This window comes from Blastomyces dermatitidis, assembly GCF_000003525.1.
Source record: "Blastomyces dermatitidis ER-3 genomic scaffold supercont1.9, whole genome shotgun sequence".
NCBI lineage: Eukaryota > Fungi > Ascomycota > Eurotiomycetes > Onygenales > Ajellomycetaceae > Blastomyces > Blastomyces dermatitidis.
This window is the reverse complement of record NW_025544782.1, coordinates 3,005,954-3,019,936: the sequence shown is the minus strand read 5'-3', so window position 1 is coordinate 3,019,936 and position 13,983 is coordinate 3,005,954. Positions and strand designations below refer to the sequence as shown.

The following is a 13,983-nucleotide window of genomic DNA, read 5'->3' as shown; positions in this document are numbered from 1 at the left end:
TATCTAAATTCTCTCAAATTGATTAAACTAAGTTTCTAGTCTTTATTTCTAGTTATATTACTCTTATTAATCATATCACTAAACTTGTAAATTAAGGTTTACAGATTAGTTATAATCTGAAAGACACTATTATCAGTTATCTGATATTTAAGAGTTGAAATTTCAGAGTGATCAGATACTGAGTATTTAAAAGTTTATATAATTATTAATCTCTGAATAAATCTGAGAATTATTTCATTAACTCTAGCTTACTATTTCAGTGATTATTTTATAAGTCTGAAAACTCAGAATATTTATCAAGATTAGAAGATTAGAGAAGAAGAGAGAGAAAGAATTAGTAGTAATAATAGAGAGATTGATAAGAATTGTAGAGAGAGAAAGAGAATTATCACTATTAATAGATTTCTTATCACTACTACTCTTATCAACTGTATAATGTATTACTGTAAGAAATCCCGCTTCTTGCGGATTCTTTACCTCTATTCCTATCTCTTGTGTAATTAATAGAGCTAGCGGCTCTTGACTACACACAACTATATAGACTGAAGTTCATGAATACTATTTACAACTCAGCTTGAATGCTATTATACATTTAATTTCTATATTTTATCTTTCTATCATGAATACTTCTAGTAGTTAATAGTATATATCATGTTAAGCTGCAAACATCTGAATAATCATCTGTGAGCACTTATTCTTACATTTCAAGCTCAGTCAGTCAGCAACTGCCTGTTATAACTGAAAGAACTAGAAACTTATATACTTCAATCTCTGCAAACTCTACTGCAGACACTCAGAAGCAGTCACTCAAATCACAGATAATCTTTATAAAAGAAGTCTTAGAGAACTTATTAATTACTTATGAAACATTATTCTCTGCATCTGTGACAGAGAAACTCTCTGAACTCATGAATAAATCAATCTCAGTGAAGAACATTCTTGAGCATCTCTCATAGAATCAAGCTATTTTTCTACAAGAAATACTTACTGTCTATAAACACTCTTGAACTGAGTCTCTAGACATGATCTTTAGAGACATCTACAAACTGAAAAGAAACTTTCTTAAGCTGTAATCACTTAAGATTACTTATCAAATCACAATCTATAAAAGCTTTTATAAGTTTATATTTGAAATTGACTTACAAGTCTGACTATGTGATATGAAAGATGAAGAAGCTGTTATCTATATAATAACAGATCTCTATTACACTGAAGTCAAGAACTAACTGAATTATCTAGAAAATAATTATGAGAGATCTCACTAATCTGTTCTCAAGATCTATCTAGAGAATAAGTTAAGAGACTTTATAAGCTGAACAGAGAACATCTGAGCTGTGATTATTAATATTAGAAAAAGAGATAAGAAATCTGATAAAGACTACTTCCAGTGCTTCATGAAATTATGATGTAAATTAAGATCTGTGAAAACAGAGTTCTGAAACAAGATCTGAATAATAATATTTATAAAGAGACTGAATAAAGATATGTAGAATAAGCTTATTAAGCAAGACTCTAAGTTCTTGACTCTGAAGAAACTGATAACTCTCATTTATCACTTACAGATTACTGTGAGAGTCACAGATCTGTGAAGAGTGAATTATTAACTAGCTCTGTAAGAGTCAGAATAACAGAGAACAGATTTGTCAGAAAAAGATGATAAGACATAGAGAGATTTATATCTGACTGCTGAGCAGAGAGAAAGAGTCTTATAAGCTTCTATGAACAGAGTGTATAATAGAGAGATTAAGAAAAAGAGACTCTACTTTATCTGTTCTAAATCAGAACATCTTCATACAAACTATTCAGATAAATCAAAATAGAAATTTGAGAAGTCACAGACAGAGTCAGCAACAGCCTTCTTAAGAGTCTTAAAGCTGACACCTGAATCTGTTACTTCTCTGATGAAAATACTTACTTACAGAAAGATATTACACTGCAGTACTACTATCTCATAAGCATGAGAAGTATTAATGAACTCAGAATCTCAAATCACTGTAGTGTTTCTAAAGCTCACAGAGTGAATGAGCTGAAAGATAGAAACTAAGAATCTGCTCTTGTAATAAGTAAAGTATGAGAACTCAGATCTGAGAGCTGAGAAACTTATGAGAATCATCTTTGAATTGCAAGATCTCTCTGAAACCTGAAGAAGATTTGCAGAAACTGTGATTATCACAGACATCACAGATGACATGTACTTAAGACTTGTATAACTTCAAAGATATAATCTGTACATAGCTGTCTATGAGTCAGGTTTATACTTCTGATCAGTGTTGACAGACTCACTTATAAAGATAGAATCAGTTGATACTGCAGAGTTAATTAGAGAAGATAAGCCTATCTATATAATAACTTTACAAGTGTCTGAGAATCTTGCAGTTATGAAAACTGAGCTTTAGATATCAGAGAAATACTGAGATCTCACAGAGGTGTTCAACTTAGTAAAGACAGCTGAGCTTTCTTCTTATTATGAGAAGAATCTGATAATAGATTTAATAGAAGAGTAGAAACTCTTCTGAGAATCAATCTATAAGCTCTTTTATTATGAGACAGAGGCCTTGTGAGTCTATGTGAAGAAGAATCTGAAGAATGACTTTATTCAATCTTCACAGATCTCTGTAAGAGTCTCTGTGATATTCATGAAGAAGAAGAATGAAGATCTCAGATTGTGTGTAGACTACTGTGATCTGAACTTCAAGATAATAAAGAGCTGCTACTCTCTGTCTCTGATTGAGAATGTGATCAATCATCTCATGAGAGCTGTTATATTCACACAACTGAATGTGATTAATACATATACACAGCTGTGAATACAGTCTGAGAATGAATAAAAGACTGTCTTTAAAACTGCACTGAAATTGTTTGAATATCTAGTGATGCTTTTTGATCTGACTAATATCTCTGTGACTTTCCAGTCTTTTATTAATAAAACACTTTATGCATATCTGAATGTCTTTGTGATAATATATTTGAATAATATGATAATGTACTTTACAAAGAAGAAAGAACACACTGAGTATATGTGAAGTGTGTTGAAGACCTTAGATAAGACAGAACTGTATATTAAGCTTATGAAGTACAACTTCAGTGCTCATTGAATCAATTTTCTAGAATATATAATCACTGCAGATGATATTCAGATGAAACCTTTATAAGTTAAGACTATTCTATTATAACTGAAGTTAACTAGTATTCATAAGATTCAGATCTTTCTGAGCTTTGTGAATTTCTATAAATGATTTATCTTTACATTCACAAGAATCTTCTTGGCTCTTACAGACATGCTGAAGAATAAAAATAAGAAGAAGTCATTCTGTAAACAGAGAATGAAAAGATTATTGAGAAGAAAGAACTGTAAGAACTTTCTTATCTCAGAAGCTCACAGAGTCTTTACAAGGTTGAAACAGATATTCACAGATGCAGTGATACTGTTTCACTTTGATTTCTTACTCTTAATCAGATTGAAGACAGATGTCTTCTTCTTTGTGATTTCAGAAATAGTCTTATAACTACAGTCAAATGAAAACTGAGTTTCAGTGATTTTTTTCTTGCAGAAGATGCAACCTGTGAAGATTAACTATAACATTTATAATCAGAAGCTTCTTACAATAGTGAAATTCTTCTGTCACTGATATCACTACTTTGAGAGTCTTATAACAGTGATTACTATTAGAACTGATTATAACAGCTTATAATAGTTTACTTTAATCAAGAAACTCTTATAACAGCAGATTCACTAAGCTCAGAGACTAAGTGAATTCTGATTCAAGATAGAACATATCAAGAGAACTAAGAACTCAGTGAACAGACTCTCTCACAGATCAGACTATATTAAGAAGACCAGAATAACAGACATAGAGAGACTAGAGAAGACAGAAAAGCTTTGTAAGATACTTGAACTGAGTGTTACAAAGAGATTGACTGAAGAGTCTCTCAATTCCTCATGAGAGAAGAGAGAAAAGAGAGAAAAGAAGTCTGTGTAACTACTCTCTGTAACACTGAGAGTCAACACTCTGAGAATCTTCACAAGAATTCTTGAAGAGAGTATCTATAACCTGAAGAGTTTGCAGGCTTTGAGAAGTACTGTGAAAGACCTGATGTAAGAAAAAACAGAGTATAAGTCTTTGCAAGGTCTTGTATTCAGATTGTCTGAACTACAACTGAAGAATGAATATGCTTAGTATATTCAGAAACTGCTCACAGTAGCAATCAACTCTGCAGAAATAAAGAATTAAAGAGACTTAAATGACCTCTTATAAAGAGAGAACAGAATTTATGTACTTATGAATAAGTTTCTATATGTAGAACTTATTAAAAGATATCATGACTCTTCTCTAGTAGGTCATTTTACAGACACTAGAACTCATGAGTTGCTTACAAGAAAATACTTCTAACTGAAGATGCAAGGACTTGTGAAGAAGATAGTGAATTCTTATACTGTTTATCAGGATTTGCAGATAGTGTGATTCAGATCATATAAAGAACTTACTTCTCTACTCATTCTGCAGAAACCTTGGAAACAGCTAGAAATAAATGCTCTTATGAGCCTCTCTGAAAGTAAGAACATATATAATGCCTGCTTTGACAGTGTGCTGATAATAGTGAATCACTTCATCAAGATAACACACTTTATACTCACTCACAAGAACTTGAAGTCAAAGAATTTAACTTATATCTTCATCTGAGATGTGGTCTGATTGCATGAGTTGTCTGCAAACATTGTCTTAGATAGAGAATCAATCTTTGTAGAAGAGTTCTGATCTGATGTGATAACTATACTGAAGATCTTATGAGATCTAAGCATGACTTTTCATCAATAGATAGATGATCAGATAGAACATCTAATGAGTATATTGAAACAGTATCTGCAGTGCTTTGTCAATTATAATCAGAATGACTGAGTACATTGATTATCACTTATGAAGTTCATGTACAATAACTCAAAGCATATCAGTACTAGACTGACCGTGTGACCGTGTCTGAGACCAGGACCAGAATTTTTGATAGTCTCATTGTCAATTCGACAGATCCCATTACACGGTTCTAACATTAGATAGTAGTCCCATACTGTCCCAGTGAGACTTACTGTCTACTCTTGTCACATTTTCCAAATGAGACCATGATTTCCACTTCTCAATTTAAATTATTTTTATTGCTTTAAATGACTTTAAATCTCATTTGAGCGTTACCAAAAAGCATTACTTTTTAAAAAATTAAAAATAGTCTAAAAAAAACGTTAAAATGTCTAAAAATAGTAACTTTATGCCAAGAATGGGACTAAATGGGACCAAATGAGACCACTTTCTCATTTTTTTCAAGTCATGGTTCCATTTTGAGATCTGATATATAGTCACTTTGCATGTTTATTTAATGATTAGTCCCAGCGGGATTCACGCCAAGAAATGTATGGGACCAGATCAAATGGGATCAAACGTGAAATTCATGGTCCCAGCGGCCAGTCTAGTCAGTACAGATAAAACCTTCTTTGAGATGCTCACTGAGACTTATCTGTGAATAATCTTGATAAATCTGTGAGAGTATACTATAGAGTGTGATGATGCCTGTGAACAGGCTGAGAGAATTCAGAATATTCAGGAGAAAGCCTGTGAATTCTTGAGAAAGACTTAAAAGTATCAGAAGAGATACTATGACTTCAAGCACATTGCAAAAAGTTTTAAGAAAGATGATAGAGTCTGACTAAGTCTAGAAAACATTATCATATGAAGATCTAGTAAGAAGCTGAATCTCTTACAGACAGAGTCTTATTATTATTATTATTATTATTCTTCAATTATAGATGTATGCAGTCAGAGACTATGACATCTACCTGAGAACTTTTAGTTCTCAGGGTTTTTCCTATATCTGTAAAGTTAACTATTATACATTCATCAATTTCAGAGATGCAAAATCAGAAAATTCCAGCTCAGAATACAAAAACTGTTTACAAATTACAGTGTTTTAACATTGTCTGATACTTTGAAATCATTTGATAATATCATGACAAAGGAAAAGAGAACACAGTCTTAAAGATAGACACATTAAATAGATAGACAGAAAGAAATTGAAAGAAAAAGATAAAATAAAGAAAGACTGTAACAAAACAAATTATTAAAAGATAGTATATAGTTGTTTTAACAGACTATATCTGATTGATTTCCTCCTCTTCATATTCAGATAATTCTGAATTTAGTCATTTTCTTGTAGCTGCTTGAGTTTCTGATAGAAAGTCTATTAAGTATTTAATTTCTATCTCAGTTGAGAATAAGAATCTCATACAGTTGAGAATAAGAATCTCATATTTAATTGATTTAGATCATACTTCTCTTTCAATCTGGCTCTGAGACTATTGTATAATGCACAGTGCATTACAATATGCTCAGAATTCTCATCTATATTGCAGAATGAGCATTCTATTGAGTCAAATCTATCATCAAATCTTTGTATATAAGATTTGAAATATTCATGTCCTAGTTTTAGCTGTATTATAGATGAGAATATTTTCTTTTTACATTTAATTAAACAAGATTTTCACTTGGGTTTTGTTTCAAATCTTGAATAATGTATACTCTTCTTTTGTTTCTGCCAGCTTTCATTTCACTTGTCTAAACAAGATTCCTTTATTTTTCTCTTTATAAAAGACTAGAACACAATTTTTTGAATAGATCTGCTTAATTCTGCATTCTTTTTTGCAGCTGAATCAGCCAATTCATTGTCATGAATATTCATATGAGCAGGAACTCAGTGCAGATGAATTATCAGCTTTGATGTTCTTCTCTTTTGAATTTTCAAAACAGAGTTTAAGATCAGTTCAAGATTCATTTGATTATTATGAATCTGACTATTTCTAAGTCTTTTTAAAGCAGCTTGACTATCAGAGAATATTCATGCCTCTTTCAAACAATTTCCTCTTTTATGAGATTTTATTTCAATGAGTTTGAAAGCTTTCACTATTACAAATAGTTCAGCATCAAAGACTTCACATTCAGAGCCTAGATTCCAGAAATCTGAGATAAAATTGATATTATCTTCAGTATAAGCAATGCCTGCGTCTAATCTATTCAAGTTCTCATTTTTTAAGTCATCTGAATAAATCAGAATAGAGTCTTTTATATTGATTGTAGAAATTCTCTTCAAATACTGTTCATATTCTTTCTCTTTAGATAGTTCACTTATTTACAAGTCTATAAGAGATTCAAGCTTTTCTCTTCAGAGAGATAACTTCTCATGATCAACTTTTTCAACATTTAAAGAAGAAAATTGATTTTTAATCAGAGAGCATAGTCTGTACAGTTAAGAAGACATTTTCATTGAAGAATTATTTTCATTTCAATCAGGAAATCTATTCCAATCCAGTTCATTTCCAGAGTTAATTGATGAAAATGAAGAAGAGACTCTTTCTCTGATTATATGATTTGAGCTCATCTTTACAACTCTCAGAGCATAGTTCATACAGGCCTTTTCAAATCTAATAGCAGAAGAAGGAATTGAAGCTTCAATTTCCATTGCTTTAATAGAAGATGATTTAAATGCTTTCAGAATTCTTCTCAAGGCTCTGTTTTACAGACTTTGAAAGAGTTCAGTGAAATTCCCTTGATTATTTCACCAAACTTGAACTTCATAATCAGCTACTGATGTAATACAGGCTATATATAACTGTCTCATAGCCTGGAAGAATAAACCTCTCTCTGTATTTGATAGTCTGATTATGTTGTTCAATAGTCTTTCTGCCTTGACAGTTCTTTGTTGAATGTGATATTTAAAATTCAACTTGGAGTTTAACCATACTTCTAATCATTTGACATTTATACTGGGTTTAATCTCTCTATTTAAAAGAGTTAGAGATATTTCTTTCTCATTGAATCTAGAAAAGAAATGAATTAACTCAGTTTTATTCATATCAAATTGAACTTGATTGATATCTGCTCTAACAAAGATTTCCTTTGCAGCTTCTTCAATTACTTTCAAATTCTCTTTAATAGTTTTTGAGCTGTAGACTAGATCAATATCATCCATATAACTCAGAGATCACACTATTCTCATATTTCTATTTTTGAATAGATATGCAGTGTATATTGCAAATAAAATGAGTGAGATTGAAGATCTCTGTGATCCTTCTATTTTTATCTCAGTCTTGTCTTGTTTCATTTCATCAAAGAAGAGTTGTATACTTCTTTTAGATATAAAACAGTTAACTCATTTCATTAGAGAAAGTGGCAGTTTTAATATCTTCAATATCTGAATTAACTTTGACTTTGAAACATGATCAAATGCTTCTTTTATATCAATAAAAACTACAGTTGAGACCAGACTCTCATGCTTTGCTATTTGAATATCATGAACAACTGAGAGAACAGAGTCAATTGCAGAACACTGTTTTCTATCTCTCATTTATTCACTGAATAAAAGAGAATCATCTATAGAGCTTATAAAAGATAGTTAAGTAGCTATTATCTTTTCTAAACTCTTTTCAAGACAGTTCAATAGAGATATTACTCTATATGACTTAGAAATTGAAGTTTTTCTATTAGATTTTACAAGAATCATTTCAGTGAGTTCTCTCCAGCATTCAAAATGATATTCATTTTTCAAGAGATTGAAAAAGAGCTCAAAATATTCATTCTTTAAGTAGGAATATGTATTTTGAATAATTAAGTGATTAATTGAATCAGGACCTGCAGCAGTTTTAACAGAACTTGAGAAGATAGCTGACTCTAATTCATCTTGTGTAAGATCAGGCCATTTCCAGTCATTTTAATCAATGTAGTTAAGAAGTGATAAATTCTCTTTCTCTGAATCTGAATCTGAATCTGGTGAGTTCTGAAAGAGAATTCTCATGAAAGCTTGACATTTTTCCTCAAAAGAGTTTGCTGTATATGATTCATTCTGAAACTCATATTCTAAGACTGGAAGTTTTGCTACACTTCTTGTTTTAGTATAGTTAAAAGCTTTAAAAACTTTCTTCTCTTGTGCTTCTTCAAGAAATTTATTCCAGCAGTCTGTTTTAGCTCTTTTACTATCTGAAAACTATTCATTTCTGACAGCTTTGAACTCTTCATCAGATATTATATCATTCTTCTAATCTGTTCTAGCAGTAGCTAATTCTTTTCTTTTAGATGAGATATTCTCATTTCATCAAGGTTTTGAATACTCAGAAGATTTTCTCTTTGAAATATTATCTCTAACACTTGTTAGAATAATAGATGTAATAAGCTTCACTCTATTCTCAAGCATTTCATTTGAGATATCTTGACCAGAATTTCAATATAGCTCATTCTGTCTTGCAGATTTTAACAGTTTTATACTTTCTTCAACTGCTTTCTAATCAGCTTTTTCAAAGTTATACTGATTAGAGAGAAGAGGATTTTCACTCATTTGTTTTTCACTCAGTTCAATATCAAATTGAATAATCTCATGACCTGATTCTGATGTCTCATTTGAATTAATAAACCAGTTTACAAGTCTTCTTTTCATTAGATTTTGTGACATGAAGATTAAATCTATAATAGACTTCTGTTTCATGTCTTTTCTAAAGAATGTTTGTTGATCAGACTTATTAATCAAATCTATTGAATGCTCAAAGGTTCATTTAATCAGATTATCAGCTCTCACTGCTCTCTTGCATTCTGAATTTCATCAGAGATGATGTGCATTAAAGTCTTCTGTAATTATAGAGTTTCTTGATGCAGTTATGTTCAGAAATCCTCTATCAATTGTCCAGATATTATTATATTTCTTCAATGACTTTTCATTATAGATATTTATGAGCTGTATAGTATCAAACTCATTTTCTTTATCTATAATGTCACCCATCAGAATATCAGGGTCAGACATGATATTAAATCTTAGATTAAATTAATATCTTGATCTCTTTCTTTCATAGATCACTACTCTTGACTTTATCTCAGACTTTTGAGATAAAAAGCAGTAGTAGCTTGAATGAGAAATGACATATTTTTGCTCAGCATCAAAATTCGGCTCCTGAAGCAGTATAAAATCAACTTTTTATTCAAATGCAATTTGAAGACAAGAATAAATGCAATTTAAGTTTCTATTCACATTATTTTAAATAAATGTGATTTTTGAAGAGTTTTTAAACTTTTTTTGTTGTTTTTATTGTATATTCATACTAAAAGAGAGTAGAGTAGAATCTAATCACTATCATCAGATAGTAGATTATAACTGTTGTGAAAAGTAGAAATCTCAACTGCTGACATTATATCTAGTTTATCATCAGAGTCATTTCTCAATTCTCTAATCTTAACAGAAGTTTGAGGATTCAAATTCTGTTTACATTTAGCTGGAGAATTGAAGTTTGAAGATTTAGATAGTTGAGAGTTTCTTCTTTTTGAGCTTACAGTTGTGAGTTTACTGACTTGACTATTCTCTTCAGTTCTAGATTTACTCTGAGCTTCATCTTTTCTTCAGTTCTTTTGAGTTCTTGAAGCAAACATACATTCTTTTAAGCTAGATGCATGTTTTTCTTTACAATTAGAGCATTTAAGCAGAGTGTGTTGACATATTTCACCTCTTTTTGAGCATGTTTCACATTTATGCTCACTAGTTTTATGATCTCTGGCACAGAATGCACATTTTGAGTCTCTGAAACAGAAGATTGCAAAGTGTTCATATCTTTGACAGTTTAAACACTGTGTTTGAGCTTTGAGATTCATTCTTGAGTCTTTGTATTTATGAACTCTCATTTTCAAATCTACTACTCTTACTTCAGAGATCTTTGACTGTTCAATTGTCTTTGTATATACTAGAACAGAGGCATTTCTTCTGCTTTGTCTGAACTCAATTGAATTTAGTCATACAGGCTCTTTTCTCAGTTGAATAGAGTTGTATTCTTCTAATTCATTTTTGAGAAGTAGCATTCCTTCTTCACAGTCAAAAATTTCAACTGGAATATCATGAAGAATGAATTTGCCTCACTTTTCATCTCTCTCAGATAGAATTGTTGTGTTTAACAAAGATTCTACTGCTGATTTCCAGAGATTCTCATTCTGAATAAGGAATTCTGCACTGAATTCAGGCATTGTGATCAGAATGATGGAGTTTTCAAAGAAGAATGGCTCAATTGAAGCTATAACTGGTTTTTGAACTTCAATATCAGTCATTAACTGAGAAAAGAACTGCTGATTGATTTCATTTCTAATTCTGAAAATGAGGTTTGAGGTTAGCTTATTTCTCTGCAATATGTCCTGATTTGAGACTTTGAGAATAAGTCTTCTATTTCTGGAGATTTGAAGATTTTTCTCTTTTTGTATTTCTTTCTTCACTCTTCTATTACTAGAAGTATGAGCAGTATTCTTCTCAGTTTTCTCAGAATTTTGAGCAGGTTTTGAGATAGCAGATTTAGAGACAGCAGGTTTAGAGGCAGCAGATTCAGCTGCTTGAGCATATATTTTCTTCTGATTTAAAGAAGAAGAAGAAGAAGAAGTAGAAAAGAAAGAAGAGCAAACTGAAGAGTCAGTGATTGTATTAGAAATTTTCAAAGTTTTTTGAACTATGTTTGAAATTCCATGTTTGAACTTGATCACTTTCTGTAGTTGTCTAGTCTGAGTATGAAGAATTAACAGAACTTCTTCATTCATCTCACTCAGACACTGCTTTTCAAGAATTTTACTTGCTTTTTCAAGTTCCTGTATTTCAAGAACTTGTTATTTCTCTATTTCTTCTTTCTTTCTTCTCCTCAGAATTTCAATCTCAGGAATAGCATTTGAGAAAGCATCTTTTTCCACATCAACTGAGTGTACTTTTGAACTCATTGTTCTTACTCAATGAAAAGTTGATCAGACTAATTCAATTGAGATATTTATTAAACTCTTTTGAATTGAAAAGTTGGTCAGACTGTTTCAATTAAGAGGTTTCTAAGTCTGTTTTCAATTGAAAAGTTGATCAGACTATTTCAAAAGAAGAATAACAGACTTTTGTGTATAAAACACCTGATTTTTTTCACACTAGTTCAGTAACTAGGTTAGATTTTTGAAGAGAATCTAATAAACTAAAATTGATTTTTAAGATAAATCAATAAAATCTTTACAATCTCTTTCTTGGAATACAGTGAGGAAAAGTATGATATCAATTGATAGTAAATCAGATAATATGACAGTTTTGAGAGAAAAACTGACAAAAAATAAATCAATTTTTTGCAGAGAAATTGATTAAAACTATTCAATTTTATTCTAAATTATTCAATTCTTCTCACACAACAAGTGTGCAACTCAAATCAGTTAATAAAGAGTGTAAAAAAGAATTAAGTATTAATGAAAGCTCTTCAGTCACTGAAAAAGTAATTCTTACTTAAAAGAATATGAAATTATGACAGAAAACAACTCTGTTTTTAATTCTTTGTAAGAATATTGTGTAAAACTCAGAGAAAAACACCTTACTTTTTTAAGAGAAGTAAAAAACTATTTCTAAAATCTTTTTTTTGCATTAACTGCTGTAGAAGAATGAGATAAAAACTGCTAAGATATGCACTACTGTATACTCTCTATCAAGACTTTCTCTCTTCAGAGTCTTGATATTATAGAGAATATAAGTCTGTTTCTATATGATAATGTAAATATTGTCAGCAGAATGTAGAGAAACTGGTTATTTATATCTCAAAATAGAAGACTTTGTCAATGATTATATCAATATAGAGTTAATTCTCAAATTCAATAGAAATCTAGTATTGCTGTTCTCAATCTCTTGCAGAATCTATTGAATATTGAGGTATTAAAACTAGATTTAATATATCTCACTGTGCAGGGATCAAAGGCTCAGTCAGACCTTGAGATATACTGATTTTATAGTTGTCATGTCTGCTGATTATGTATTGAGTACAGTTGCTGAGATATCTATTTGTACTTTTCTGTCGGGGATGGGCCAGATTGAGAGGGGTGGTACGAGGGTGAGACTTGGCGTTGATGTCTAGATACACTGAAGACAGACCACGGAGGTTGCACTTCAGAAGTGGCTGTTGATTATGTGCTTGATATTATCGCCGAGGTATCTTTTTGTATTTTTCTGCTGAGAATGGGCCAGATTAGGAAGGGCGGTACAAGGGTGAGACTTGGTGTTGGTGTTTTGGAACATCAAAGATGGACAGGGTTTTCGCGGAGGTCGCTCCTCAGATATCTCCACAACTACAGATCGGGGATCTTCCAAAATCGAGAAGATTGGTGCATATGGCTAGGTCTCTTCACCTTACAATTTGTATGGCACTTTGGCCCGGGGTTGTGGTGTGGTAGGGGAGAACGGGGGATAATCCCACACAGGAGTTTCGAACAACGTCCGGTTCACGTTTGGCTGGATAACTCCACCACCACACAGGGTATGCGGTCGGCGATGGGGTCAGAATGCTCGTATGATCGAGGGCTTTTCGATGGATCTATCGGCGGGTTCTTATTCGAAAAATCGAGCGAGTTCGTGGTGAAGCGGTTTTTTTTTTGATGACAGACAGAGTCTTGTAAGATTATAAAGAAAGTTAGCTCACAGTTCTACAGATTGAAACTATTATCTGAGTTGCAGATGTATAATATTTTTTTTATGTCTCTTTTTATCTCAGCAAGCTCAGACGCTTCTTCAGATATTTATTGCTGTTTTAACACTGAATTGATGATTATATCATGAGCTAATCTCAAATAAGCAATAAGCTAATTCAAATAGTAAAATCAGGTCATGTGAGTGATGATATCTTGTGAAGTGTCTGAGAAGAAACAGTTTCTGATTATTAGTAATATGAAAAGAATTTACTCAGTACTCTGAGTATGAAAGAGAATTTCAACTCAACTTCATAGATTCATCATTTCTGTATTATCTTGAAATCTTAGAATAATAATGTTCTCATGATGTATCTGATTTTTATATTCATATCTCAAGTTCTTAGAATAGAAGTATCATCTTAAAGTTGACCAGTGTGTTTTTGAACACAGGAATTTTGATTCAATTTCTCATACAAAAAAAAGCTCTTAGAAATTCTGAGATCAAAAAATATGA

The 13,983-nt window shown here is 31.4% G+C and overlaps 1 protein-coding gene across 1 annotated transcript; it reads left to right on the top strand.

Moving 5' to 3' along the window:
• Nucleotides 1–13,020: 13,020 nt before the first annotated feature.
• BDCG_17644 (uncharacterized protein) lies at nucleotides 13,021–13,688 on the top strand (the record flags this gene model as incomplete). The annotated part of the gene is made up of 2 exons (XM_045426738.1): nucleotides 13,021–13,318; nucleotides 13,654–13,688. 2 exons carry the CDS (start codon nucleotides 13,021–13,023, stop codon nucleotides 13,686–13,688), a joined length of 333 nt encoding a protein of 110 aa, XP_045282300.1.
• Between the last annotated feature and the right edge of the window lie 295 nt (nucleotides 13,689–13,983).